Below are 26,648 nucleotides of genomic sequence, written 5' to 3'. Positions count from 1 at the left end.
CTCATATTGCTGAGTCCATGTAACATTTTATTTTTTAGAATGACAACATCTGTGACAAAATAATAAATCTGTAAAGATTTCAGTAGGTCCAGGCTAGGACTACTACTATGTGGCTTCTATTTAATGATATTGCATTGTTGCATGTGTTTAATTAGTTTAATTTAAAAGTTTAAAATTAATTAAAGTGTAATTAATTTAATTAATGTAGTGTGTTGTAGTAGAGATGTAGAGGTAGTACAAACTTAAGTGTGGTGCACAAGCTTTCTAGGCAAACAATATTTCAGACAGGGTTCACCTTAAGGACCTTGATCTGATGTGTCAACAAAAAATAAAGCACAACAAATGAATAACAGAAGTAAAGAAATGTAAAAATGATTTTATTTTTTTATGACCAGGCATCAGTTGATAAACAATCTTTTGAGTTGCATAAAATAACTTAGTTCATTCTGATGTAAATGCAAGGTAATCTCTGCTCATGCTTCATCCTGAATTTCAGTTCCATCACTTATGGTGGGTTTATTAGGGTTATTTTTCATTAACCAGTCAGCCAGCCATATCTAGAGGGGAAAAAAACTATACATTTGGCTATATACTATATAACAAGAAGAGTCAAATAAATATATACAATATATCATCATGTTTAGATATGTAATAATTTTAAGGACCAACATATGGTCACACTTACAAAGGGATCGTGTGGTTTTCTCTTACATAGTTCAGTAAGACCTTTGAGTAGTGTTGGATTAATATACTTGTTCAGGTAATCCTTGGCAGCCTCACCCATGGGGATGGGTTCAATCACAGCTGAAACACACAAACTCAGTGACTTAAATAACAATATAACTTCTCTGGAATAAATGACATATGGTTAGTTTTACAATATCACTTACAGTTTGGAAACATGAATTTCAGCTCCCTTTCAGCTGCTGAGAATGTTTCACTGCCATGAACAGCATTCCTCAAGTCAGAAGTCCCAAATCTAGCTCTTAGGCTATGGATGACCAAAAACCAAAACTTTTTCAGTATTAGGTCAATCACAATTGTCATTTGTGCTTAGTCAAAGGTTCAGTAAATACATTATGACAGGATCCAACCAGTTTAACATACTGCCAATACGTATGCTCACGTAAAATATAAGGACTAATAAAAATGTATACTTACAAAACAAAAGACGTATAAAATCACCCATTACTAACATATTCTACATACAGACTAATTGTTGTCTTTTGTCTTTATCTAAAAAGCTTGGGGTTTGACTAGTAGTTAATAAAGAAATCAACACTAATCTATTGATACAGTCTAAGAAAATTACAGTTGCTGAACATCCTTCATCCATTTTATGCAATCTACTAAAGGAGCCCTCTTGTTGAAACTATTAATCAGCATTCATACTTGTTGAAAATGCACTAATGCAGCAATAATCACCAACAGTTACAGTCTTTATATGGACTTGTCCAGGTCCTGATAGAGAACAGTTCACTTGTGAACCTCATAATCCCATGTCATGTTGAAGTGTATACTGCAACAATGGGTCAGTATGGACAGCACAATTTAATTATTTACATGTATTGCTTTAATGGAACTTCTCAATAAACAGAATTCATTACCCAAACGTTGGTGAATGTTAAATCACCAGATAAGTGGTATAATTTTGATATCTTAGAATCATACCCTGTTGAAGTCTATGGGAGGTAACTTTTGTGCCATCTATTAATATGAACAAAAAAATTTAAACAAGTCTAAATGCAGCATGTAGTATTTATCAGGCATCATGTTGTATTATTCCTAAATAACGATCATCTTCAAACATGTCAAAACATGAATTATTAAAAGTATAATTTTCTGTTACACTAAAACCATCTTCTTCATAAAACACACTAAACCAACTAACAACTAAGAATTAATTAGTGAATGAAATAGAGATTTAGAGAAACAGTACAGAAAACAGTGAAATAATTCACCCACAAAAACCAAACATTTGTTTACCACTCAGGATGAGTCTCTCTGGCCTTGGCACTACTGGCTGGTCCCATCAAGGCTTTCCACGTTGCTATGGCCTGATGTCTGGCCAGGGCCAAAACAGTGATCGGTCCAGAGCTCATGAAGGCAGTTAGACTCGGAAAAAAACGTTTCCCATACTGCTCAGCATAGAAGTCACTACACTGCTCCGGACTCAGCTGTAGCGTTCGTTTCTGGTTCATGTGAGACAAACAACACTGATGGCTCCTGAGCATGATTTAAGATACATTTCAAAATGCTGTACTAAACATACATTTTGACGTAAAATCAGCAAATATACTATTTGGTTCATGTTTAGTCCCTATGTGCGCTAAACGGTTTAAAAAAATCGTTATTTAAGAGCAGCATTTTGAATTATCAGTATGTGTTGAATGTTCATTACTGCACATTTTTAAATCTCAAATTCAATGACTTTTAAGACCTTTTTAATACCTCTCACAAGAAAAAATAATATTATTACTGGGGATGCAGGTGTGTTCCACATCGTTGATGGGGAGGGGGGGGGGGGGGGGTTGGCGAACGAAAATTGTTGACGTTGAGTTGAGGCCGTATACTCCAACGCTAGGAATCTAGCACTAGGACCCTGGAGCGGTTATTTTCTGCATTAGCGCTAGATTCGGCAAAGTTCACATCGTGCCAGAACAACTGAACAACACACACTTATAATAATTTAATGCCTCCCCTCATAAAATTCCAGACATTTTAAGACATTTTTAGGCCTTGAATATGGAAAACTAAATTTAAGACATTTTAAGGACCCGCGGGTACCCTGCCGTGGTCTATGGTCAGGGTCTCTGTATCGGAGATTCCGTTAGAACAGAATATCTGAACACTTTAGTCTCCATGCTGGAAAACATATATGAGGGTTTATCGACCCACCAGTACAAACGGATAGAAGACAATCGGTTTTATTCGCCGCTCTAAATGTAAATGCGTCTAATGGGTTATGTTCAATTAAGGGCGAGGACGAACTGCGTGTACGTTATGCGTGTACGCATAACTGCGTTATGTAGTTGGCTAGATAACGAGTTCGTTGGATATATAAATTGGCTACCTGTAAAATGGTAAACCCAGACCTTAAGATCAGGTCCTCTATTTCATCTGCTTTATCTGCTGCGTCGGGTTTAATCAAAGCCAAAGTTCTCTCCACGAAGATGTGTGGCGGGGGCGTGTGTGGCTGCCGCAGGGCCTCGTCCTCCGTGTCTCCACACAGCTGGGGATAAAGCGCTACGTTAGCTAGCTACCTACCTCGCTGGGCTTTTTCGTCACCATTAACATAATTCCTCATTTTTAGTTAAAGGAATTGCTCAATATATACGTACCATTATTTCCTAGCGACGTCTACTGCACCTTCGGTTTTTACTCGCTAGCTATCTGTTAGCAGCCAAGCTACTTTGTTTTCCCCAATTGATGTGGTTGCTTGGTTACCACACGGGAAGATGCCGGAAGCATCGCTCCAGGCCCTCGCGCGGTGCAGTCTATAGCCTGGTTTATACTTTCGCGAGCGACCGTAGCGCGCGACTCCGCCCACCTCGCGCGACCCTGCGCGAGCGGTGTAGGCGTTTATACTTTCGCGAACGTCGCGAGCGTCGCTGCAGTGTTCTCCGAAACGATAGGTGGCGATAGGTGGCAGTGGAGAATAAAAAACCCTTGCAAAACCGGTGAAAGAACATTTTTACCTGACCAGAGACCGTATATATACACACCAGGCATCAAACATAAATATGGCTTTGCAATGTTGTCCGAAATGATATGTGGTAGTATAAAGAAACACCCCTCAAAAAAAGGGGAATGAACATTTACCTGACGCATTTTGATGTTGCTTTGTGTTTCAGGTTTGAAAAGTGGTGGAATTTAGGCTAAAGTACATTAAAATGTTGAAATTACGTTAACAAATACGAGCCTCTTGTAATTCCAGGACGAAACATGAGAGAACGTGAAGACGTTAAGATTGGGCGTTTTGAAAATAAACAACCATTAAATAATGTGATAAAAAGCGAATTATTTCGAGTATATATATTAATATTTAACTTAATTATGTTTATCGTGCTGGAAAATATTTAAATGGGCCTTGAAAGTGCCGTACAAGTGCTTTAATTCCACCTTGTATAGGTGTATGAACTCTGCAAACATGACTTTGTTGATCGCGCTGAAGCGCGGCGCGCGCGCGAAGTTACAAAATTCGGGAGGTGCACGACCTCGCGCCGCGACAGCGCGCGATGCCCTCGCGCACGGGCGGAGCCTCCGCGATTACGTCATTTTCGCCGCGCGGACCCTCGCGCCGCTCGCGGCGCGTCGAGTATAAACCAGGCTTAAAGCCTGGTTTATACTTTCGCGAGCGACCGTAGCGCGCGACTCCGCCCACCTCGCGCGACCCTGCGCGAGCGGTGTAGGCGTTTATACTTTCGCGAACGTCGCTGCAGTGTTCTCCGAAACGATAGGTGGCGATAGGTGGCAGTGGAGAATAAAAAACCTCTGCAAAACCGGGGAAAGAACATTTTTACCTGACCAGAGACCGTATATATACATTAGGTATCAAACATAAATATGGCTTTGCAATGTTGTCCGAAACGATATGTGGTAGTATAAAGAAACACCCCTCAAAAAAAGGGGAATGAACATTTACCTGACGCATTTTGATGTTGCTTTGTGTTTCAGGTTTGAAAAGTGCTGGAATTTAGGCTAAAGTACATAAAAATGTTGAAATTACGTTAACAAATACTAGCCTCTTGTAATTCCAGGACGAAACATGAGAGAACGTGAAGACATTAAGATTGAGCGTTTTGAAAATAAACAACCATTAAATAATGTGATAAAAAGCGAATTATTTCGACTATATGTATTAATATTTAACTTAATTATGTTTATCGTGCTGTAAAATATTGAAATGGACCTTGAAAGTTCCGTACAAGTGCTTTAATTCCACCTTGTATAGGTGTATGAACCCGGCAAACATGACTTTGTCGATCGCGCTGAAGCGCGGCGCGCGCGCGAAGTTACAAAATTCGATAGGTGCACGACCTCGCGCCGCGACAGCGCGCGAGGCCCTCGCGCACGGGCGGAGCCACCGCGATTACGTCATTTTCGCCGCGCGGACCCTCGCGCCGCTCGCGGCGCGTCGAGTATAAACCAGGCTTAACTCTACAAACTCAGGCTGTGTAGAAGTCTTAGACATTTTATTCTGCGTGGACACCTGACTAGCATTTTACCCTCCGACACCTATTGACATATTGGTTCACGAATAAAAATAAATATCTAATTAAATGAACAAAATACAAAGTAACAGAATTTAATTGTTTTTATTATTTTATTCAATAGAAAAAGGGGCCTTCTATCGAGTTCCAATCGTAACCTGCCACACTCTGATCAGGTTGTCGGTGTAGCCAGCAAAGAGAGTCTGTGTAAATGAATAAATAATAAAAAAAGATGAGAAAACATGAATCAAGGAGGGGACATCAGAAAAAAACACTAGAGTCCATAAGCACCAACACAATCCCCTCATAATTGCAGGACTGTCAGCATTGTTTCAGAAAACATGTGATCAAATAATCACAGGGGCTTGTTGGCAATGCACGCAAAAAGCATTTTGGATGTACATCACAAAAGCAGAGACTCACCTGTCCATCAGCAGACCAGGCCAGTGCAGTGCACTGGGGAGGCTCCGCCTTGCTGTTTGTGCTGATGACCTCTTGTCTCAGCTCATCCACAATTATCTTGCCCTCAAGGTCCTGATGAAATGTCGGAAAGAACAAGAGTCAGCCAGGCAGTCTGACCCATAACCAGTACTACAGCTGTCCAATAAGCAATGTATTAGGATCAGGCAGAGATCTCAGAAACAGCCTCTTTTATCATCACAAAACAGCAGAAGGCATTTTAGTTTCATCACCGAATCTCATTATGCCCAGCAAAAAAAACCAAATTTTCAAGCACACAGCAATCAGCCAATGGAGAATCCAAGACAACAGCAGGTCCAGGTAATGGCTTAACAATGGTTTCATACAGCGTAATTCACAAAGGCATCCTTCAGACAAGTAATGTCTTTGTTTTCCCTACTGGGTCAAGAGTTAGAAGTGAGCTCACCCAGATTTTGATGCTGGGACCAGTGGCAGCACACAGCCAATAGCGGTTGGGACTGAAGCAGAGCGCATTGATGGTGTCGCCACCGTCCAGCGTGTACAAGTGCTTCCCTTCGTTGAGATCCCACAGCATGGCCTGTCCATCCTGCAAGGCCCAAGTGAACAGTCAGTGACAGTTGCTGGACAATTCCATCATTCTTGCAGGATAATGGAATCGAAACTCAAGTGTTCAGAAACAGCCTCTTTATCATCATGGTGACACAGATGGCATTGATGTTTCATCACCAAACTGGAATCCAGCAATCCAGCTAATGACAATTTTCTCAAACTTATTACATGATGACCATATCTTAAATTGAGAGTGCATCAAATTCCCCCTCCCTCCATAAATCAGTTATATAGAAGATGTATCCATATACATTTTTCCATAAAGAGAAAGAAACAGGAAGATAGGAAACCATACCTTTCCTCCAGAGGCACAGAGGGAACCATCGGGAGAAACAGTGACAGTGTTCAGGTAGCCGGTGTGGCCAATGTGATTGGTCTTCAGCTTGCAGTTTGCAAGATTCCAAACCTGCAAGAGAACAGATAGAAGAAATGTTTACATACAGCCACTCACTCCTTTGATGCTCCAGGCCGTTAGTTTAACATCTCTACCCATCATAATTGCAGGACTTGTCGTCATTGCGCAATAACTCAGAAATGTTATGAGATTTAATAATCATTGGGTAAAGCACTTTGGAAAGGCTTGTGAGGAGCACATGCCGGCTGGATCAGTTGCACGTGGTCTAGTGCAAGATGAGTACAATGGAGTCCTACCTTCACCATTTTGTCCCAGCCACAGGACACGATGATGGGGTTGCTGCTGTTTGGGGAGAAACGCACACAGGACACCCACTCTGTGTGACTCTCGTCCTATGGGAGTGAACATGAGTCAGAGCACTACCAAAATATACAGACAGAACTTCCAAGTGTTGATATAATGAAGGAATAAAATAAAATAAATCAACACAGGGCTGACCTGGATAGTGTATTTACAGACGCCAAGGGTGTTCCACAGCTTGATAGTCTTGTCCCTGGATCCGGAAACAATCTGACGGTTGTCTGCAGAGAAAGCCACGCTCAGGACATCTTTGGTATGACCAACAAATCGGCGAGTTGTGGTGCCACTAAGAGGAAAAGTAGTAGAAAGACCATTGTTACATAATTAACAGCTACGTCAAACCACAAACCCAGGTGTTTAGACCAAATTGATTAACCCAACGCAATACTAACCAGTACACAGTGACAGAATCATATTTTACATGCAATCGCCATCATGCATTAATATGGAGAGGTTAGATTTTCTTTTCTTAAAACACAAACAGGGGTAAAAACGTCTCCCCACCTTATCTGATAATACACTCACGTGGTCAGGTCCCACAGACGCAGGGTACCGTCCCAGGACCCCGACAGGGCGAACTGGCCATCCGAGGAAATGACAACGTCACTTACGAAGTGAGAATGTCCCCGCAGGGCGCGTTGAGGGATGCCGTAGTTGGTCTCATCACGGGTCAGTTTCCACATGATAATGGTTTTGTCTATAAATGCAAGCAAACAGCAACTAAATTAGACTTCGTTAGTTCAAAGATAAAAAATTAGCCAGCTTAACGAACTAAGAAGATAAACCGCGCTAGACACATTCAGATAAAAGTTCTGCCAAAGGCTGCTGGCCCCATAATTTGAGCGCGTTTTTAGACCAGCACTACCCAGCGAGACTATGGCTCCTTACCTCGGGAAGCAGACAGAATCATATCGGGAAATTGTGGCGTGGTAGCTATTTGAGTGACCCATCCACTGTGCCCCTTCAAGGTACCTCGAACCGTCATCTGCTCGGTCATTTTGGCGAAGTTAATAGTCACCTTTCAAGGTGGATGGAAACAGATTTTACTGGAGGGTGGAATCCTCCATAAGCCTCTCACACCACAGCAAGAGGAAAAGGACACATCACCCCGGAAGCAGAAACTTTGAGAGCTCTTCTTCTTTGCGTTTAGGGGGTTGCATGTATCGCCACCTACCGTACTGTTTTTGTAAAATGCGCTAATGAGTAAATGTTGCATGGTCTAATCATCCCGTTTCAAGCCTATACACATCTAAACAGTCCCTTATTTCTAGCTGAATGAAGTTTTCTAGATCAGAATTCCTTTCCTCCAATATAAATCAGTACTACATGACTTTCCTTCAACGTAACAACATTGGTATCTTGACATTATCTCATTGAAAAAGCAAGTTAGATTAACTCTGCCACCCTCCAATGTATTAATTTATTGCACTAGGGGCTGACTAGGGTCTACGGCTTGGCTATGGTTACATCCCAAAACGAAGAAAATTAAAACACTTCTCACAAATCCACACATGGCGTGGCGAAAACATTGATATTTTGAGCACAACCTTGACTATGCTGCATATAGTTCTTAATTAATATTTTTTTGATAAAAAAAACAAAAACAAAAAAATCATCGCTGCTTTCAAATTATATTTCTATGTAACATTTTAAGTTGACGTTACATTTAAAGTAAACCTGCATAATGGACTTTCCCAAGTTGAAGTGTGTAAGGGTGGGGTGTGAAATTGGGACCAGGGCTTGGTCACGTGACAACGCTTCGAACGTTCCAGATCAGCGCTCGGCGGCCATTTTGGGAGCGACCTGCAGAACAAAGAAAGACGGAGGCGTAGTTTCTCCGACGTTTTGAAGAGGTTTTCGAAATTTTTCTTGTCGTCGCAAGCGAACTTAAGTCGACGTAAGACATTTTTAATGTATACTAATTTATTATTGTATGTTGTGAACGTTAGTACTGTATATTTCTCACAGTTAGGTGTTCGTGTCTTGCAGTATTCCTTGCTGACGCAGTTTTGTAGCTAGCTAGTTGTAATGGCATGACTTAACAATTTCTGTAACAAAATATTATTTAACTTCATTGTTTTTTTTAACTAGCTAGCTAATATGCTATAGTAAGCTGATTAACGACTGATTTGGTGGTTTAAATGTGTTTACTACAGTAGAATCTCGGTAAATTGGCATGCGTATTTAACATGTCATCAATATGGTTGCCTAAAATATTCCTCTAGCGCTGCTGCACTAACGAGGTGGTTCTTTTTAGATACTGGATGATGCACAGCTACTTGTATGGATATCCGTTGGTATAACGCCATTTTCATAAATGTTTTATACAGATGAAACAGCGAAAAAGTGAAGATCGTTCTTCGGCTGTTGGAGATCTCAGTTGGGAGGAAAGAACGGACAGTCGTAAACGACATAGACGAGACTCGCATAGCAGCGAAAGAGAAAACAAATATCGAAAAATTCGGCATCAGCGCAAAAGCACCGATGGGTACATCTAACCTTCATACCGCTATAGATATACATACATACATACACTGTTACCAATTTTGATCTCTTATTTTATTAACGAGGCTGCCATTGACCACTTCAGATAACTGATTGCACTGGTACATCAGGGAAATTCCCAAAATGTATCTCTTCTAATAAAAAAAATTAAATGCTGCATTGACTTATTTTAAGGTATTCTAACTATGTTGGCGATAACCACAGCTGACTACCATATAAGCATACTCTTATACCAAGTAGAGGTAATACAGCCTTAAAGACTGTTTACTGTAAAATGTTTGCAGTCAAACATTTGTAAGCTCCGATTATAAGATTTCCTGGTTTGCGTTGGAACTTCAGGTGATCAGAAAGTTTATTTGTTGTCAAAACAAGCATCTCCATGGGATATTTTTAGATTTAAGAAAACTGTATACATGCTTCGATGTCTAACTTGAGATGATCGTACTACATTTTTGACTATATTTACTGTACATATGTTTGTGTTGGTGTACTTAATGACTGACTCCGCTCTGTTAATCAGGCATTATCTGGAGACCCGGAGCCTGAACGAGAGGCTGGAGGTGCGGGTTAGAATAGTGGACATGGGGCCTGAGAAGGAGAACTGTGTGAGCATATCCAAGGAGCGCGAGACGAACCGCGTTCGTCAGAGAGACCACGATCGGGACTGGCACCACTACAGCAAATCATCTGGATACAGTGGGCGGAGCCGGCAGAGCAGTCGCCGTGGGCGCAGACGCAGCCGGAGCCGCTCTCGCCACCGCCGTTCACACTCGGTATGGGCACAGTCTGTCTTCCTCCATTTAATAGTAGCTCTCAGTTTTCTCCCATCCCCCTTTCTAATCCAATTCCCATATCAGTATTGTTTAGAAAAATGTCTGAAAACATTTTTGGTATCTTGACTTATTGTCAAAAGGTGTTTTGAAGAAGTACAATGTTATTCCAGTTAACTGGAATATTGTAGGAACCTCATTCTAGGGAAAGCAAAGAAAAAATAAACTGAAATTGAACAATGTTGGTTTATTATGTATTGTCAATGATGTCTACATAAATATTTTGAGAAAGTATCCTGTCTGAAAATGTGTTGCCATTGTTTTTCTTCTGTAACACACACTATGTGGTGGGCCCCCTGTGCGTATCTCTGTCGCGGGCTGAATTTGCGTTGGCTGCTCCCTGTGGCCGGGCCTGGCTGCTGCGCTATCTGAATGGGCCGAATCGCTTCCCCCGTTCTTCCCTCGCTGAATGAATGAATGGCGCGTTCTGGTCCCCCCTGATTCTCATGGGTTTATGATGATGATGATGATGGTGGTGGTCCGAAACCTCCAGAGGAGCCATCGCAGGAAAAGATCCAGAAGTGTTGAGGATGATGAGGAGGGGCACCTGATCTATCACAGTGGAGACATGCTGAGGGCGAGATGTATAGAATATATACTTTTTTTGTATACCTTCTGTATCTCTTGATTTCTGTTTTATTTTGACTCAATGAATATGAAATGTCATGTGTAGTGTTTTAGGTTAATTTTTGGGGGACATGGTTATGTCATCACAGAAAAGGGGACAAACAGTAAAACAATAGAATAGTCATAATATTTACTGTATTTGATATCTTAGTCTAGAATTGTCTTGCTTTGCATTCTTGTATGACTTTCTCCTCTTTGATCATTATATATGCACAGCTAAATCTTAGATGATTCAGCTATGTGTGTTTTACTAGACATTGTGCTGCATGTGTCTTGCTTCTAACTGCCTATCTTTACACCCTAGATGAGATTGTGTGTACGCTAGGAGAGGGCGCTTTTGGGAAAGTGGTTGAATGCATTGATCACTCAAAGTAAGTTACTGTTGCAGCTCTTCGTTCTACACCTCTGAATGTCTGATTTGAATTTAAAGGCAATGGTTTTTTGGTGTTTTATCGGTCAATACCAGTTTTGCGTGTCTAATCTGTATGTAATCTATGCTTTTCTTGCAGCAGAGGTACTCGTGTTGCGCTGAAGATTATTAAAAATATTGACCGTTATCGAGAGGCAGCTATGTCTGAGGTTGAGGTTCTGGAACAGATGAATTCTCTTGACTGTGATAGAAGATAGTAAGTAACTCATTATACAAAGCAGCCATTTTCTTATTTTGTTGGTTTCCTAGTAAATAACCATAGTGGTAGCCATACTGGTTCTTGGATGAAAATATAAATACAGGGCTAATGGAGACTCTCAAATATAAACAGGGTTTGTTAGGAGTGTCCTGTGTACTGACTGACATTCTTTTCTGTTTTTAGTGCATGTGTTCGTATGCTGGACTGGTTTGATCACCATGGCCATGTCTGTATTGCATTTGAGCTACTTGGGCTGAGCACATTTGACTTCCTCAAAGAGAACAACTTCCAGCCTTTTCCTATAGACCATATCAGGCATATGTCCTACCAGATCATCAGAGCAGTCAGATGTAAGTGAATATTTTGGTTATGAGATTTGCATGCACTGTCAAGAGTCCATGGGTGTTGCTCATTAGTGCTTCTTTCTCCCCAGTCTTGCACAAGAACAAGTTGACACACACGGACCTGAAGCCAGAGAACATACTTTTCATCAGTTCAGACTATGACCTTGAGTACAATGCAAAAATGGTAAATATAAAGTGCACACACAAAAAAAACCTCAGTCAGGCTATCTTGTCCTTGATAAGGTTCAGATGTTTGTTACAAAACACCTCAACCCTTTTTTTCTGGCAGAAACGTGATGAGAGGACTGTGAGGTCCCCAGATATTAAGGTGGTTGATTTTGGGAATGCTACATATGAGCACGAGCACCACACCACTGTGGTGTCTACGCGTCATTACCGGGCCCCTGAAGTCATTCTGGGTAAGCAGCTTCAGAACGCATTACCATGCCTGTCTGTTAACCATTTAATTTCATTTCACAGAATCTTGTCATTCAGTGTTGGTGCATTAGAAACGCTCAATTTTCATTCTGTAAACAGAACTCGGCTGGGACCATTCCTGTGATGTCTGGAGTTTGGGTTGCATTTTTATTGAGTATTACCTTGGAACAACCCTTTTCCAGGTGAGCGTGTTATTGAATGCTTTATCTGAAGTCTTGAAATTGTATATGTTGTGATGGCTAAATAAACCTGTTTTGATTTCAGACACATGATAGTAAAGAGCATTTAGCCATGATGGAAAGAGTCCTAGGGCCCATACCCACACAGATGCTCCAGAAAACAAGGCATGTATATACACACACTTTCCAGTAATCATACACATGACCCCTTTTAGTTGGTGTGTCCTTCTGTGTGAAGTGAGTTTCATACGGTTGTTCCTGCTGTGTTGCAGGAAGCGGAGATATGTACATCATGACAAACTGGACTGGGACATGCAGACCTCGTCAGGGCGATATGTTCGGAAGCACTGCAGACCTCTCCGCGTGAGTGTACTTTTCACACACTACCAAGACACACTTCCGTTTCCTGTATCTTCAGCTATTGTGCCTGAGTTCAGTACTGATTATATATCTACATTGTTCAGGTGGTATATTTTCAAAGCCTTTGATTTGTTTACACTGGATTGTATTGCCACTTCTGTTTTAAAAATGGATATTAAGTGTTGGAAGTGTTGCAGCATGGTTTACAGTCTGGTGCCTTTTTCTAGTGCATTAACTGTTGTTGAAGGGCACGGCTGTTGATCCCAGTAGCCTTAAGGTTGTGATGTGCTTGTCAGGTTTTCTATGATGTAAACCAATAACCCACACGGTACCAGCATGCAGGACTCCCTTACTCAACCAACGTGTTTACTTGTTGTCAATTATCCCAAACAGCAATACATGAACTCCAGAAGCGTGGACCATGAGCAGCTGTTTGATCTTATTGAGAAGATGTTGGAGTATGACAAAACCAAGCGAATCACTCTGGATGAAGCCATGAAACACCCGTTCTTTGACTGTATCAGGAAGAGCAAGAAATAACTAACTATATGGGGGCCTGAATTTTTACTCTCTAGGAGAGGCTGCATTCAAGTGACTGCATCAGTCCACCATAACGTTCTCATTTACTGTTATCTGTAATTTATTTGTGACTTGTGTTTTATTTTACACGATCAGACTCACATTTGTAACTTTGAAATGGGTGGGGCTATGGGTAATAGGGTAATGTGTTCAATATAAGTTTTGTTAATATGGAGAAAATGCATTCATTCATTTCGCATCCATTGTGTATTCATTATTGAACATGATTGTAGAGCTGTATTTGTAAGTACAATTAGTGTTTTTTCCTCCCTTGCAATAAAATCATGCTATAGTTATTGTGCGTTTTCCTTCATTTTTGGTGCTAGGAAAGATCTAGAAACGCGTAGGCTAGTGTAGTGGCAACGTTTAAGCACTTGGTGGCAGCAGAGTGGTTTCACAAGGTTGCCTGCCAAATCTCAGATTACAATTTATCCACCTGAAATACAACCTCAAAAAGCAACCAGACCCCCTAATTTTATTCTTAAATTATAGTTTAATTGTGGTCGTCTTATGCTGATGGTTGCACTTAGATTATATGTGGCTTTCAGGGTAGGATTAATATGACTCCTTATTCTTAATTTATTAGCTTGCATTGTATCACTTAAAGGCAACTAAACGTTTAATTAAGCGTCTGAGTTTGTAAGTCAAACGCTATAAAAAAACTAATTTCAGCAGCTGAAAGAAAACCATTAAGTGTCATTCAAACATTGTATTTGTGCTGATCAGCTGTGCCTCTTTTTAAACGATGCAAGCCATGTTCTCAGAAGAAACTTCCCATAGCAACACACTTATTTAGATATCCGGTCTGCAGCTCCTCGTTGCGGTGAAACGGTAGATGTTGCACCTACTCACAACCCAGTCTTCCCCTTTAAATCCATGTTTTGAACCCAGCCTTCGTAAAAACGAATACGCGCGTGTTAAGCAAATCTTGCCCACAAACGACTTGAGGGAAAGCCACAGTCGCTAGAGTAGTACAAACACGTTACACAGAGAAAACAACTACAGAATATGAAACCTCTGCGGCTTTGCAGTCACTCGGATTATTCACAGCTGGGCTCGTGAAGCGCACGCCGCGCGCGCTCTGCGCACACTCGCTGGATTATTCCAGCCCCTCGTTTCACGCTTGATGGCTAAGACACACTACTTGGAGCGTCATTAGTTACAGAGTTGAGACTTATCTTCAGCACGGCGTTTGCTCAGTCCGACAAGCTCATCTGTCAAGACTTTGTCAAGACAATAGTGACCTACCGGATTTCACCACTGTCCTTGAGCATGGAGCCAATTTCAGACACCAATGCTGAAAGCAAGGCATCTCTCAAGCCGAGTGCCCCCAAATCTGTGTATTTGCGCTGCTTGCTTTCTTTTCCGACCGTAGTTTGTTTCGTGTTGTCGTTTAGTTCAATAGCACTGTGCCTTTTGATGAATTTCAAAACCCAAGAAATTGAGAGTAGACTGCTTGCGTTGGAGAGGACGCGCGCCTTGTGCCCCTCGCCGGAGTCCCGTCTCTCTAATGAAGATGGTTCACTGTCAGAAGCACTTCGGAATTCGGTCGAGACACTCGTACAAGAAGTGAGTGCGTTTCATCATTCGGAATGGTTTATCAGGACCTAATAAAAATGTTGTAAAATGTTTGCGCGTACTTAGTTATACAGTGGCGGTTTTGCAATGCCGGACGGTGAGAACTTTAGCAATGGCTTTGATAAAAGATTTTAGAAGATTCTCAATAGTGGAGATAAATATTAATTTATCACCTTGCTTATTTATAAATGTGTTTGCTTATTTAGAAAGTTAATGGCAACGGTAAATAAAGGGATTCAATCGGTGTTTAAGATTTGACTTCATGATAGCATCACTTAATAAGCCTATGAATTTAATTGTTTACTGGCAGACACTAACACTTGCAGTTTTACTGTCTTTACCAAAACATTTTCTTAGTATATCTTAACCAGCACAGGATAAGTGTGGTAATGGTTCTATTTAAAAGGATTTTGCACTGAACAAAATTTACTTCTAATTCATTTAAATTAAATAAATTGTGTCAATTTCATCAGCTTCTGTCTGTGAACTAATAATTTATTTCATGCAATGTCCCAAACAACAGTTCTAATTAAACTTTCCCAAATTTACCAGTTTGTGAGATTATAAATTGCATAATAATATATTTCATAGATTTTTTGGTCCTTATTATTAAGACCTCATATTAATAACAATGATTGGAAATGCACAGTGGATTTTCTCTAGACATTTCCCTGACAGAGTTCCGCTTTAGCTTAGGCTCATTCTGATTCTCATGGTTTCGTTTGGTCTCTTCTGTATCAGAGGCTGAGTGAGCTCATGCCAAAGCCGCGTATGGCGAGAGATGTGCCTCAGGACTGCAACTGCCCCCCAGGTAGGTAGACCTTGTTCTCTCTGCAGCCTGCTGGGACCGGCCTGATCGGTCACTCCTGGCATGCTGGACCCCTGAACACAGGACCGCTGAACACAGGACCCCAGCTTTGCATTAACAGGGACCCTCACGGGTCTAAGCACTTTCTGTTTTTTAATCTATAAGGTGTTGCTGTTTTTACAGCATAAATATGGATCTGTAAAATACCTTGTAAATTAGGATTGGAAAGGTGCATGATAAGATTCAGAGCATTAAACCTAAACTAAGCATGTAGCAGGTTTGGATTGTGGGTTTTTTTACTGTTTGGAAAGCAAGTAAGTTGTATTAAAAACCCAACACCTTTCATGGCAGGAAGAATGTCTGTGCGTGTGAAGCATGATGTCCAAGCAATACAGTTAGGGATTAGCCTGAGCACAATTTAGTGAAGATTATTTTTTGTCATTTCATTTTTTTATGTAGACTCGATTGTTAAATTGCAATATTAATGAGTGATCGGGTGAGGAGAGGGAATTGTTTTACCAGTTCTCACATGAATAATGAAATTCCAACATAAATCATTAAATAGTGGAGTATTGTGAATCACTTTAGCAGTCCTAACTTTATGACTTCCTCTTGTCTCTCAAATCCAGAAATGCATCTCTTCTCATCAGAGCTCTAAGTAAACATTTGTTTTATGCATGTTATGACAGAGACAGAGATAAAGAGACAGAAAGATCATGGTAAAGAGATGACAGAGAGTGCATCGGTTTCTGTTTATAGATGCTGGATGTGTATGTGTGTGTGTGCTTGTGTTGAGGGGCCTAAATGAGTGTGTATTTCTGTTTGTTTGTGTGGGTAGCATCTCAGAAGGCCCGACAGGGTCTCTGAACTGTAAGGTGAGCCCCTTTTCATTTTAGGACCAATGGCTGCCACCTGAAACCGGAATCATGTAGTGAGCCACTGGCCGACAGGATCAGAGAGAGAGAGAGAGAGAGGGAGGGAGAGAGGGAGAGAAGGAGGGAGAGAGGGAGGGAGGGGGGAGTAGGGAGAAAGAGAGGGAGGTATTTCTGTATCTGCAACAGATGCTGGCTAAGTGCCTAGCTATTGGCTGGGCATTGATGTAGTGGACCCCAGCAGGAACTGGCAAGGTTGAGAATAGTAAGAGGGTTGTTGTTTGACTACCGTTATGTATAACACTACACTACCAGTCAAAGGTTTGGACACATCTACTTGGTTTACTTTAACTATTTTATACATTTTTGAAAAAAGAATGAGGATATAAAATTTATTAAATTACACTTGTGATTTTGCTGTGTTAAATATAAATACAAATTAAGTTATTAATGATATAATTTTTCATTAAGCAACTATGTATGGTAAGACACTAACTAAAACTCAAGGTTTCCTGAAGGGGCATTTCAAATGAATTTTAAATGAGCTGTTGTAAAGTTCCATCAGTTTTGTTAACATGTTCTTTGGTATTTTGAAGACTACAATAGCACTTGATTGTGTCAGCTTCCCATAGTCTGCTTGTGGGCTTCCTGAAGAGCTTTGGTCATGCCCACCTCATTCGCATTCACAGCGCATCAATTTTGCATAACTGGGTAACTTATTGGGTAAATGAATTCATTCATCATCAGATGATTGTAATCCAGTGAGACGTTGAGGAAATGCCAATTCCTGATTGGTTGGCTCAGGGATTTATGGTCAGCTACTGGATAATTACAGCTTGTGTAGTCGTGTCCTGGGATGCAGGTGGTCTCTGTCATTTCAAGTGTTTGTTCTTCCCTTGGCTGAAGGGCTTTGACAGCTGAGGTGACTGCTGGAATGCCGTGGATGATTCCTTCTGTTTGCTTTGTTTTTTTTTCAGAACCTACAAATGAAAGGGTGACACCTCATCTTTCATTTTCTTTCTCCACATCGAGTCTTTGCGTCTCACTTGTCAGGTGGTCCGTGTGCGTTTATTTTAGTCACCAGTGCAGGCGTGCACGTTGTCGTTTAGTGTGTGGCTCCCGAAAAGGCTGGATGTGACTGAGGTGACGGCTCCCAGACTCATCACTCTGAAGTCATGTCACCTTACATCACGCTTTTCATTGCGTGAAGTGCCAAGGACCTGTCAGGAAGCACTCCGAGTGAGGCGTGGTTTTCTTAGACGGAGACGTGTGACTTTCAAAAGCTACTCCAAGTATTTCATTAATGAATGGCATGATGTTTAATACACATCAGCAGATAAGCATTCCATTGTGCTTCATAATTCTGACATGTGTCATACATCAATTGCATCTAGGAAACTGTTCCATCAAGGAACACTAAATATATCAAGCCTATATCAAGTCTTTTCTCCTTAAATGTATTCTACTTATAAGACCACTAATAAGCAACACCTCAGCAGCTGATTACAGTGCAATTTAAGTGCAATTTAAGGGTCTTAATCTTAAATTACTTTTTAAAGCCAAGTGAGTAATCGGAGAGTTTTGGGGTGTGGCAGATGGATCTGATGAACATAGCAATGTACATACCTTCATCTCTCCAAAAGGTCTGGCTTAAAATATCCTGCTTGGTCTTGGTAGCATGTGTTGTGTGTAAAATTTCCCACTAGGGAAGATATGATCCTTATCCCACAGCTAAGAGTTGCAGTGATGAACTAGGAATGACGTTTTATAGCTTGCATACGTAACACATGCACAATTTTAGTCTTGTTCTGTTTTCATCCCTCAGTAGTTCCTTGCATGTGTCATGCTTCTGTGATGACACTGGAGGCGGATAGCGTCAGCGACTGAGCACAGCTTGGTTGCCCAATCTCTTACAGCCTGTTTTGGTACACACACACACACACACACACACACACACACACACACACACACACACACACACACACACACACACACACACACACACACTCAGTTCAGTGCCCCTTGCCTTCTCCACTTGTCTTTCATCAGACATCTTATTAAAGTTAGCTTTGGAAAGCACCCAGTCCCACTCCAGGCTAGGCCATAGGAGTTCTTCCCTGTAGCGAATAAACAGCCCAGGGCAGCCGTGTGAATGGCTGGAACCACATTTTCTACATAAGAGACCCGCATAATCTCTACACGCCCCTGGGTCCTGAAAAGCACGTTTAAATATACTGTATTTAGCAGAAAATAGTACAGCTAATGGTAATATTATGTTGCTCGTGTCATCTATGTATGTCAAGTTAAATTTTGCCTTTGATGACAGCTGGGTGGTTAGATATCGTGAGGGTATTGTAGGTCACTATTTTCTGGTGAGTCTTTGCTATGGTGGGTGTAGTTATGCCAGGTCTCATAAGAGGTTGTAGATTTTATTATATTTTGATAAGAGCCATTATTATGAGTTGCAAATGACATGGAAAATTGACATCAAATGTAACAAGGAAACACTTCATAGTTTCCGATCCTTTGAATAACGACCGTCACAAAAGCTCTCCTTACAGTCTGGCAGAACTCTTTACTAGTTATTCAAAGCATCATCTGGATTCAGAAATGAGTTCACGCTTCACTGGTTATTTGATTCACTAGTAAGCTTTGCTAACTGGGATTTGTAACTTGTTCCTTATGTAAAACTGGCTGCAACATGCCTGCAATAAATGATATTACAGATAACTTTAATAGATCTCCCATATGATGCACAGCAGTTTCCTAACAGATGCTTCTGTCTTTAACAGCAAGGAAAAATGTGTGCATTCATCAGTTTAGAAAATCCAGTGCAATCAGAACCAGAATGAGTCTTTATTGGCCAACTATTTCTGCACTTACGAGGAATTTGTCTTCGGTCACATAGTAGCAACATACACCATAACCGACACACGGTGCAGTAACACACACCGTAGGAGGTTTGAGGAAGCAATGTTGATTCAAATAGAATACAAAAATTGTTAGAGTTGCACAGAGTAAGAATGAAATAATTGGTGATGGTTTTCATCACACTCTTTTCACAACTACCCTGATATCATATGAGCCCTTGATGTTCTTGTGGACGATTTAAATATAACATTGGTGCAGTCCTGGATCTTCTATACCAGTTTGTTTGCTTCTTTGGTCATTCACTGCAATGAGGAGAAATGTTTCATTATGAACTTCACTACCATCTTGTGGTAAGTCTGCTCCAGTAGCTCAGACATTACTACATCAATGACCCAATACGGATTATTCAGCATGTGTTTAAAAAGGCTTCAGTCAGTGTGTGTGTGTGTGTGTGTGTGTGTGTGTGTGTGTGTGTGTGCGCGTGTGTATGTGCGCGTGTGTGTGTGCATTCATGAGTGCATGTGTGCATGGGTATCTTTGTATATGTATCTGGTTTAACCAAGCTGAACACATTAACAGGATAACCTTCACCCATATGAGGTGTTTTCAGAAAAAGGTAGAAGAATTAAATGTTGGACCCAAAGCAGTTGTGTCTGATGGTCGAGTCTAATCAGCGAGGCTCAGATTGTCCCATGGCAGCACGACTGTACTCAGGATCATGAGCATGCTTACAGATTCATAACCATGATATCACTTACTGAGTGCCACATACAAATGCAAGCAGATGTATGGCACATAGATGCCATAGTACAACATTTTTTTTGTTGTTTGATTGATAAGCACAAAGCACAAAACAGACCTAACTAGTCATGAGCCAAGTTTTCCACAAGCTTCCAGACCTGGACACTATCACCATGCAAGGATGGAGACCCAGCAACAGTCAGTCCAGCCCACAGTCAGACTGAATCATCACAGCTTTATTTAAAGCTAGATATGACAGTCAGTGTTACACATTTCTACAGAGGAGGCACAGAGGCAGTAATCAGTTCAGAATATAAATTAATTTTGGGTGCTAGCAAGATTTTCTTTTAAAAAAAGAAGGATTCTCAGAATTGAAAGAGAATGCAAATTGGTCCCACGGCAGAATGTAAATACTGAGTGCTGAGTGCCAGGGACAGATCTGACTGAAAGAGATCTCACGTGGGTGAGCAGCATAGTGTAAACACACCCGTCTCAAACCAATTCCCTGTGCAGTTTGTGTTTTCTCGGTCAACACATTCGGCTAATTAAGACTATGATCATTAACCTATGAGCCGAAGCAAGGAAGTCACTACAATGTTCAAGGCAGGAGGATCCTGGGAATCGCAGTGCTTCTTTAAATCCTGGTCTTTGATTTGGTTCACTCAGCAGTGTGCCGGGACCCTGCTGTCCCCAAATTCGATTTATGCTTGCTGAGATTCACTTGCTGTGTTTTGGCAGGCTTGCAGTATGCATAGGAGATAATAAGGTATCCTGTGGTTAACACCAGAGAGTTGTGCTCGCACATGTGCTGAAGTTATCAGGCCTGAGTAATCCCCTTACTCCTTTTCTTTATTATCTCTGTCCAGTTCTATAAATCCCAGTTTCTGGGACGACTCCACCGTGGATTCAAGACGTCCAGCTTTCTGCCTCTGTGTCTGTATTTATTTCCAGAGGGCGTCGAGCTGTCTAAGCCTTCTCAAAAGGCTGCTCTGTGTGATGTTCAGGTGAATAAATATCAGGGTTGATAATTGCACTGGTGGTTTTAAAAGGGTGAGAAATGTAATTGTTGAAGTGCAGTAAAATGTGAAGCCAGAGCTTTGTTGTGAGCACACACAGCGCAGTGCACGACTGATGAATCCCCAATGACTGGAGCCCAGTGTAAAAAAACAGTCAGTGCTATCGTGATATCTGGCTTCAGTTAAGTCTCATGCTGATTGTACCCCCGAGCTATGGTTCAATACACTGTTTAAAAGAGAGTTCCGCAATGATCTGATACAATGATTGGTGATTAATTGAGTTCTGTTTATGCAGCTGACAGTTCAAAGCCCTCTCAGACCAAGACAGTAAGGAGTGAAGTCTGCGCTGTATTTCTTTAGCTGTGTTGGAGATTTTCATGAGCAACTCTTTCACAATTGTTTTCTCCTTTCCTGTTAAACTATTAAAGTGAATCTTGGGTATTACATACATGCATGTCATCACACTTGCATTATGTGCCATGTTCATTCTTGGAATGCTGGTATGCATGTGCCGATGATTTGTGGAGGAAGATAACTGAGTTCCGTTCATATTCACTTGGGAGGAGTCAGATATTAACCTGGGAGGAGTCAGATATTAACCTGGGAGGAGTCAGATATTCAGTGGTCCTTTGGTTGATTTGGACATCAGATTGCATGTGCACTGTCTGAGACTCTGCTGCAGACAGTAAATGTAATAATTTCTGACCTGTGTAAGCCAAGTGATGCATTCAGTTAGCAAAGGTGCTGTCTAATTGATCTAAACACTGCTGCTTATTATTATTATCTGTGTGTGAGTGTGTGTGTGCACTCATGTAAATATTCAGGGTCTTCTCTCTGTAACTGAATTCATTTTCGCATGCAATCTGTGGCATTTTAAAATTAATCTTGTGTGTTTGATGTCTCAAGAGAACTGACGTGAAGGACAATTACTCCTGCAGAGAAAGTTTGATTTTTGGATGCAGCACAATAATGTATTTATAATTACATAATTATAGGTAAAATTATTGTGAATATTTAGATTGACAGGGGCAATTTTTAATTAAGCAATTTTGTTACATATTGTTAAAAGTGTCATTTTGTCAGCAAAGCTAAGCCTTCAAACTATATTTCCCTTGACCGGTTCTCGTCACAAAGATCATGCTGCCTTCATGGATCCATGTTATTGGAATAAGCCCATACCTCTCTGCCCTATAGTTGGACGTCCTTTCTCCCTGCTGTCCTGGCTTCAGCACTGCCTGCTCCTTAAGGACCAGACATCCATCGGCACGCGGGCCTTGCTCTCCGGCGGGCCCTATCAAATGACTTCATTACCGTTGTTTTTTTTTCTAGCAGCCTTGGCTAACTGCTAACTGTCCATCAACAGTCAGCTCAGCAATCCCAATACCCCCCCCAACCAGTCCACACTGTGCCATTCTGGCCAGCTAGTACCAGCAGACAGCCGAAGGCAACAAACTTTAGACATTGACTTTTGGTTTTTAATTGCCTTTTTATTTTTTTGTTTTAAGACATTTAATTTGACAGTGGTACATTCTACAGTAGTAAGCTGTACTTGTAATTCAGATGTACTGGAAAATGGAAAAACTATAGATTAATATGGAGCCTAATCAAAAATCCTCCCCATAAATGCCACATATAAATAGAACTTTATGGAATGATGACAGAAATATCAAATTCTCTCTTAACATCCGTAAACATTCCAGGAATCTGATTTGAGACTTCGCTCTCTTCATCCCTAAATCATTTGCCTACATATCTAATTGATTTGACTTACCAAGGAAAGCACCACGAAAACATCATTAGCATTGCATGCAGCTTGGGTTCAGCACCCCTGGCTTTCATTACAAATGCTCTGTTTTCATAAGGGCCTATTCAAGTGGTTTCCATGTGTGGCACAGTTCATGCTAACGTGCCCTGCATTACTGTGTTTTGTGCTATCTGCATAGAAACATCACCGGACACAGTGATCCTTTGACCTCTATTGAGCTATTTGGCTTGGATTATTTGGCGGATTAGCATGAGTGTGCATCTTTATTAATTGCCTCATATTGCATGCTTGCAGGACTTTGCATGAACCAACTAGACACACTTTCTTAAAAAAAAAATTACAACTGAATGCTGAGATGAGTGTGGACTAATGGTCATAGCCTTTTTTTTACCATCTTGTTTGTACCATTGCAGTGAATTTTAATTCCTCTCCCATATGGTTTTTTTGGGTCCTGGTTGGTATTTTGGCAATGCAACATGCATGTATACTGCAGATACAGGTGATGACATCTAGTTCCTTTACTGGTCCAGTCAAGCGGGTAACTTCCGCAGCAATAATAAACTTCTCCTTGCCAAGGTCATTATATCCTCCTGTTTCCCCTCTCATTGTTGTGGGTTCTATGAAATTGCCTGTCTGGATTAGGAGAAAGTTTATTCAGTGCCCCAGTAATTTGATACTTAGCCCCAATGTTAGACTTTCAATGGATTATACTCCAGTTTCTTTTGGGTGGGCGCAGTCACAAGCCTGGGCAAGCTTGTGCAGTCGCAAATGCTTCAGGGGGACTATGATTTGAGTGCCATGCTCATTTGCTATGGAGCGCCATTGGGGATGAAGAGGGGATCGTCACTTCTCCACATCTGAGATGTGTCAGTCACAAGATGGATTTTGCCACTCCAGATCACACTGGCAAGATTAAATGACCCGGAGCTCATGTCTCAAGACAGGTCTTTGCCTCAGCTCTAAGGAATGAATATCTGTGGTCATTTTAACTTGATGGTGACAAAGGCCATGGAGAAGATGGGAGGGGTTAATTCCTGTTTTAGACAGTGTGGTGGAATCTGTGCTTCATGGTTGCCAACTCTCACGCATTGAGCGTGAGACACACGCATTTGACTGTCTTCACACGCACCCACACGCCACACAGCCGATTTCTCACACCGAAAAAAAAAATCTAGTTTTTTTTTTTACCTCTGATCCATATCTATGATTCAATGAGTTACTAGTTCGCTCTGGCACCAAACACTGGCGATCGATCGATCGCGATAGAATAGTTAATTTGTGTCCATTTTACAGCCCGCCCGGTAACAATTAAATTTACATTGACCCCCATCAACAACTTACGTATAGGTATCATTCTTTTGTTTGTGGAGTGTGGTGTTTTTAGACTGTGGTGTTTCTGCTACTGGCTTTAGGTGAATTAATAATTCCTTGAATGAAACTTCAAATGTCCACCTTATGAACATTATAGAGGTCTTATTATGCTAATTTTATCAATTGTTTGCGGTCTACTAGAGTATACAGGGTATTCTAAAAGTGATGAAAAACATAAAACAGTTTGGCATGCAGTTTTAGACACTAGCTGTGGGTGAAGGGAGACACTTGTTAGTACATGTCACCACCATGGCGGCCATCTTGAATGCTGCCATCTTGAATAAAATGTTTTTTTTATGTGAAGGTAGAGAATTTCACCAGAAAACTATAGTGTGCTTGTTAGACTTATGTTACCCTGAAATCTTATTTTATTAACTTTTCAGTTATACAGATTGCTGGGGTTTGAATTGGCTCTTTATCCAAACCACAATTTTATTATGTTACCCTCATGTCCCAGTATTGTCAAGTAAGGGCAGGCCAGTATATCAAGGAATGGCTTATTCCAAACATACTCACTGTCTGCCTGTTTATTTTTGGTAACAATCTAGTCATCATAATTGTTTGGGATACCATAGTTATATTCCTTTTTAAAAGTTATACACACATAAAATAATTTGATAAAGTTACTGCACACTGCACAACCTCTCTAATTTCCACTGTCAAAAACAATTTTTTAAAGAGCACTTCATGGACTAGCCTGGGATTAAATTACACTGGGATTAAATTGCAGATCCTCTATTGTAGATTCATTTTAGTCCAGGATTAAGATTAATCTCTGTTTGCAACATTACTCCCAAGTTCACTTCCTCATATATATGAAGTGCTGTCTTGACTTGTGAGGCCTTTCGTGAAGTGGTCAAAGTCACAATGACACTGATGTAGTGTTGCTATAGCAGAGGTCGCCCAGTCACCGGGACACAGTTTCCTGCCTTCCTGTGCGTGACTGAGACATGTACGCTGCACTCAGAAAAACAGGGCTTCATGACCAAGAGGGTTTTACAGGGTGGTGCGGCATAGGTGTGGAGATTGTGTGGTGGTGTGAGGGAGAGGCATGCTTGTGTAAAACTCAAGCAAACACACACACAAAATAGACACGCAGGCCTGTTGATAAATGCCAGTGGGTGCAGATAAGAGTGCATGAGGTTGAGTGGCTGTTTTGAACAGCAAGAAGAACCAAACCAACAAAAATCAACAAAGGGCAAGATAACATGCACTGTGCTGGATGACCACTGTTGCCTTATTCAGTAGCAGTATGAGGAGCACTTTTGCTGTTTGTAGAGCAGACTGCAATGACTGAATAGTCAGTTAAGCTTCCGGAAGTTGGTTAGTTCTTGTTTATTGCCATGACTTGTCTTGTATTCCAGACAGGCACATAGCCTGGCTAGCATTCCAGCCATCCCTGTGCCTCTAAATGTGAAAATATACACAGCACTGAAGGGCTTGTGGCATGGAACAGCTGTGTGTTATTGTCTCAGTAGTTCTCATGCTATCCTTTGGTTGTGACCACTATCTCACTCTCCTTCGCTCACACCGAGGCCAAGGACATCTGACTCTATTGGGTGGAGGGTGGAGTCTGGAGGGTGGGGAGGAGGCACGGGATGGTGGTCTAGGGGGCAGCTGTCCACAGCTCACTGAGGCCATTGCTTGGCTCTAGCCCAATGCCCTTTTTAAGATCTGTCCTTGTCCCTTCTATAGCTGATTGTTTCAATTAGACCAAGTGGCGTGTTACTCTGTGCCAGAATGTGAAGGAAGTCACTTTATACCAGTCTGCTGTTCTCTTCCTGTCTTAGTGTTGGTCTCCATTTGCTTTTATGCTGCATTCTGGTCTACACTTTCCAAAATTCATTCTCCTCCTGTGGCCAAATTGCCCTGTAAACCACAAGATCTTAATCGAGCACTGTGTGTGGGCACTCTCTCTCTTTGTCTCTCTCTTCCTCCTCCTCCTCCTCCTCCCCTCCCTCTCTCTGTGCATGATTGTATATTTGGAGAGAATATGGCAGGGAAATCATAATGATGTCGAAACTGTCCTGTGGTCTTATATGTATTATTTGGTTCTAATGTGTTTGACAAAGAACGTGACCAAGCATAACTTCAGGAGGCAAATCTGTAATATATAATCAGTGATGTAAACTATTAATCAGTCAGTCTGCTAGTTCC

At 41.2% G+C, this 26,648-nt stretch overlaps 4 protein-coding genes across 7 annotated transcripts in view; 2 read left to right on the top strand and 2 right to left on the bottom strand.

Annotated features, from left to right (window-relative positions):
- Positions 1–356: 356 nt before the first annotated feature.
- On the bottom strand, positions 357–4,320 carry nme5 (NME/NM23 family member 5). Of its 2 annotated transcripts, none has more exons than XM_077021943.1 (6): positions 3,342–4,320; positions 3,074–3,232; positions 1,987–2,192; positions 891–991; positions 712–804; positions 357–557 (listed from the first exon to the last, which is right to left on the bottom strand). In XM_077021943.1, the coding sequence occupies exons 1-6, from the start codon at positions 3,342–3,344 to the stop codon at positions 544–546; spliced, it is 576 nt and encodes a 191-aa protein (XP_076878058.1). In that variant the 5' UTR covers positions 3,345–4,320; the 3' UTR covers positions 357–543. The 2 variants fall into 2 exon arrangements, with proteins under 2 accessions (XP_076878058.1, XP_076878057.1); XM_077021942.1 differs by having other exon boundaries at positions 686–804; positions 3,342–4,316.
- A 982-nt stretch (positions 4,321–5,302) lies between these two features.
- On the bottom strand, positions 5,303–8,078 carry rack1 (receptor for activated C kinase 1). Its single transcript, XM_077021941.1, has 8 exons — positions 7,867–8,078; positions 7,504–7,675; positions 7,117–7,264; positions 6,915–7,010; positions 6,559–6,669; positions 6,100–6,240; positions 5,637–5,747; positions 5,303–5,416 (listed from the first exon to the last, which is right to left on the bottom strand). Exons 1-8 carry the CDS (start codon positions 7,973–7,975, stop codon positions 5,351–5,353), a joined length of 954 nt encoding a protein of 317 aa, XP_076878056.1. The 5' UTR covers positions 7,976–8,078; the 3' UTR covers positions 5,303–5,350.
- A 638-nt stretch (positions 8,079–8,716) lies between these two features.
- clk4a (CDC-like kinase 4a) lies at positions 8,717–13,765 on the top strand. 3 transcript variants are annotated; one of them, XM_077021940.1, is made up of 13 exons: positions 8,717–8,875; positions 9,309–9,466; positions 10,004–10,256; positions 10,807–10,897; positions 11,245–11,311; positions 11,453–11,566; positions 11,753–11,919; positions 12,003–12,097; positions 12,203–12,332; positions 12,451–12,533; positions 12,616–12,695; positions 12,803–12,893; positions 13,284–13,765. In XM_077021940.1, the coding sequence occupies exons 2-13, from the start codon at positions 9,309–9,311 to the stop codon at positions 13,428–13,430; spliced, it is 1,476 nt and encodes a 491-aa protein (XP_076878055.1). In that variant the 5' UTR covers positions 8,717–8,875; the 3' UTR covers positions 13,431–13,765. The 3 variants fall into 3 exon arrangements, with proteins under 3 accessions (XP_076878055.1, XP_076878053.1, XP_076878054.1); XM_077021938.1 differs by having other exon boundaries at positions 11,450–11,566; XM_077021939.1 differs by having other exon boundaries at positions 11,450–11,566; positions 12,616–12,699; positions 12,807–12,893.
- A 526-nt stretch (positions 13,766–14,291) lies between these two features.
- The window catches only part of col23a1a (collagen type XXIII alpha 1 chain a), an 82,352-nt gene continuing 69,995 nt past the window's right edge, over positions 14,292–26,648 (top strand). The window contains exons 1-2 of the mRNA XM_077021937.1: positions 14,292–15,038; positions 15,789–15,858. Of these exons, the coding sequence (XP_076878052.1) occupies positions 14,742–15,038; positions 15,789–15,858 (367 nt within the window). The 5' untranslated portion in view covers positions 14,292–14,741. The remainder of the gene's footprint in view (positions 15,039–15,788; positions 15,859–26,648) is intronic.

Source organism: Brachyhypopomus gauderio, chromosome 11 (assembly GCF_052324685.1).
Source record: "Brachyhypopomus gauderio isolate BG-103 chromosome 11, BGAUD_0.2, whole genome shotgun sequence".
Taxonomy (NCBI): domain Eukaryota; kingdom Metazoa; phylum Chordata; class Actinopteri; order Gymnotiformes; family Hypopomidae; genus Brachyhypopomus; species Brachyhypopomus gauderio.
Note: the sequence above shows the minus strand (reverse complement) of the source record. Positions and strands in the feature narration are given on the sequence as shown.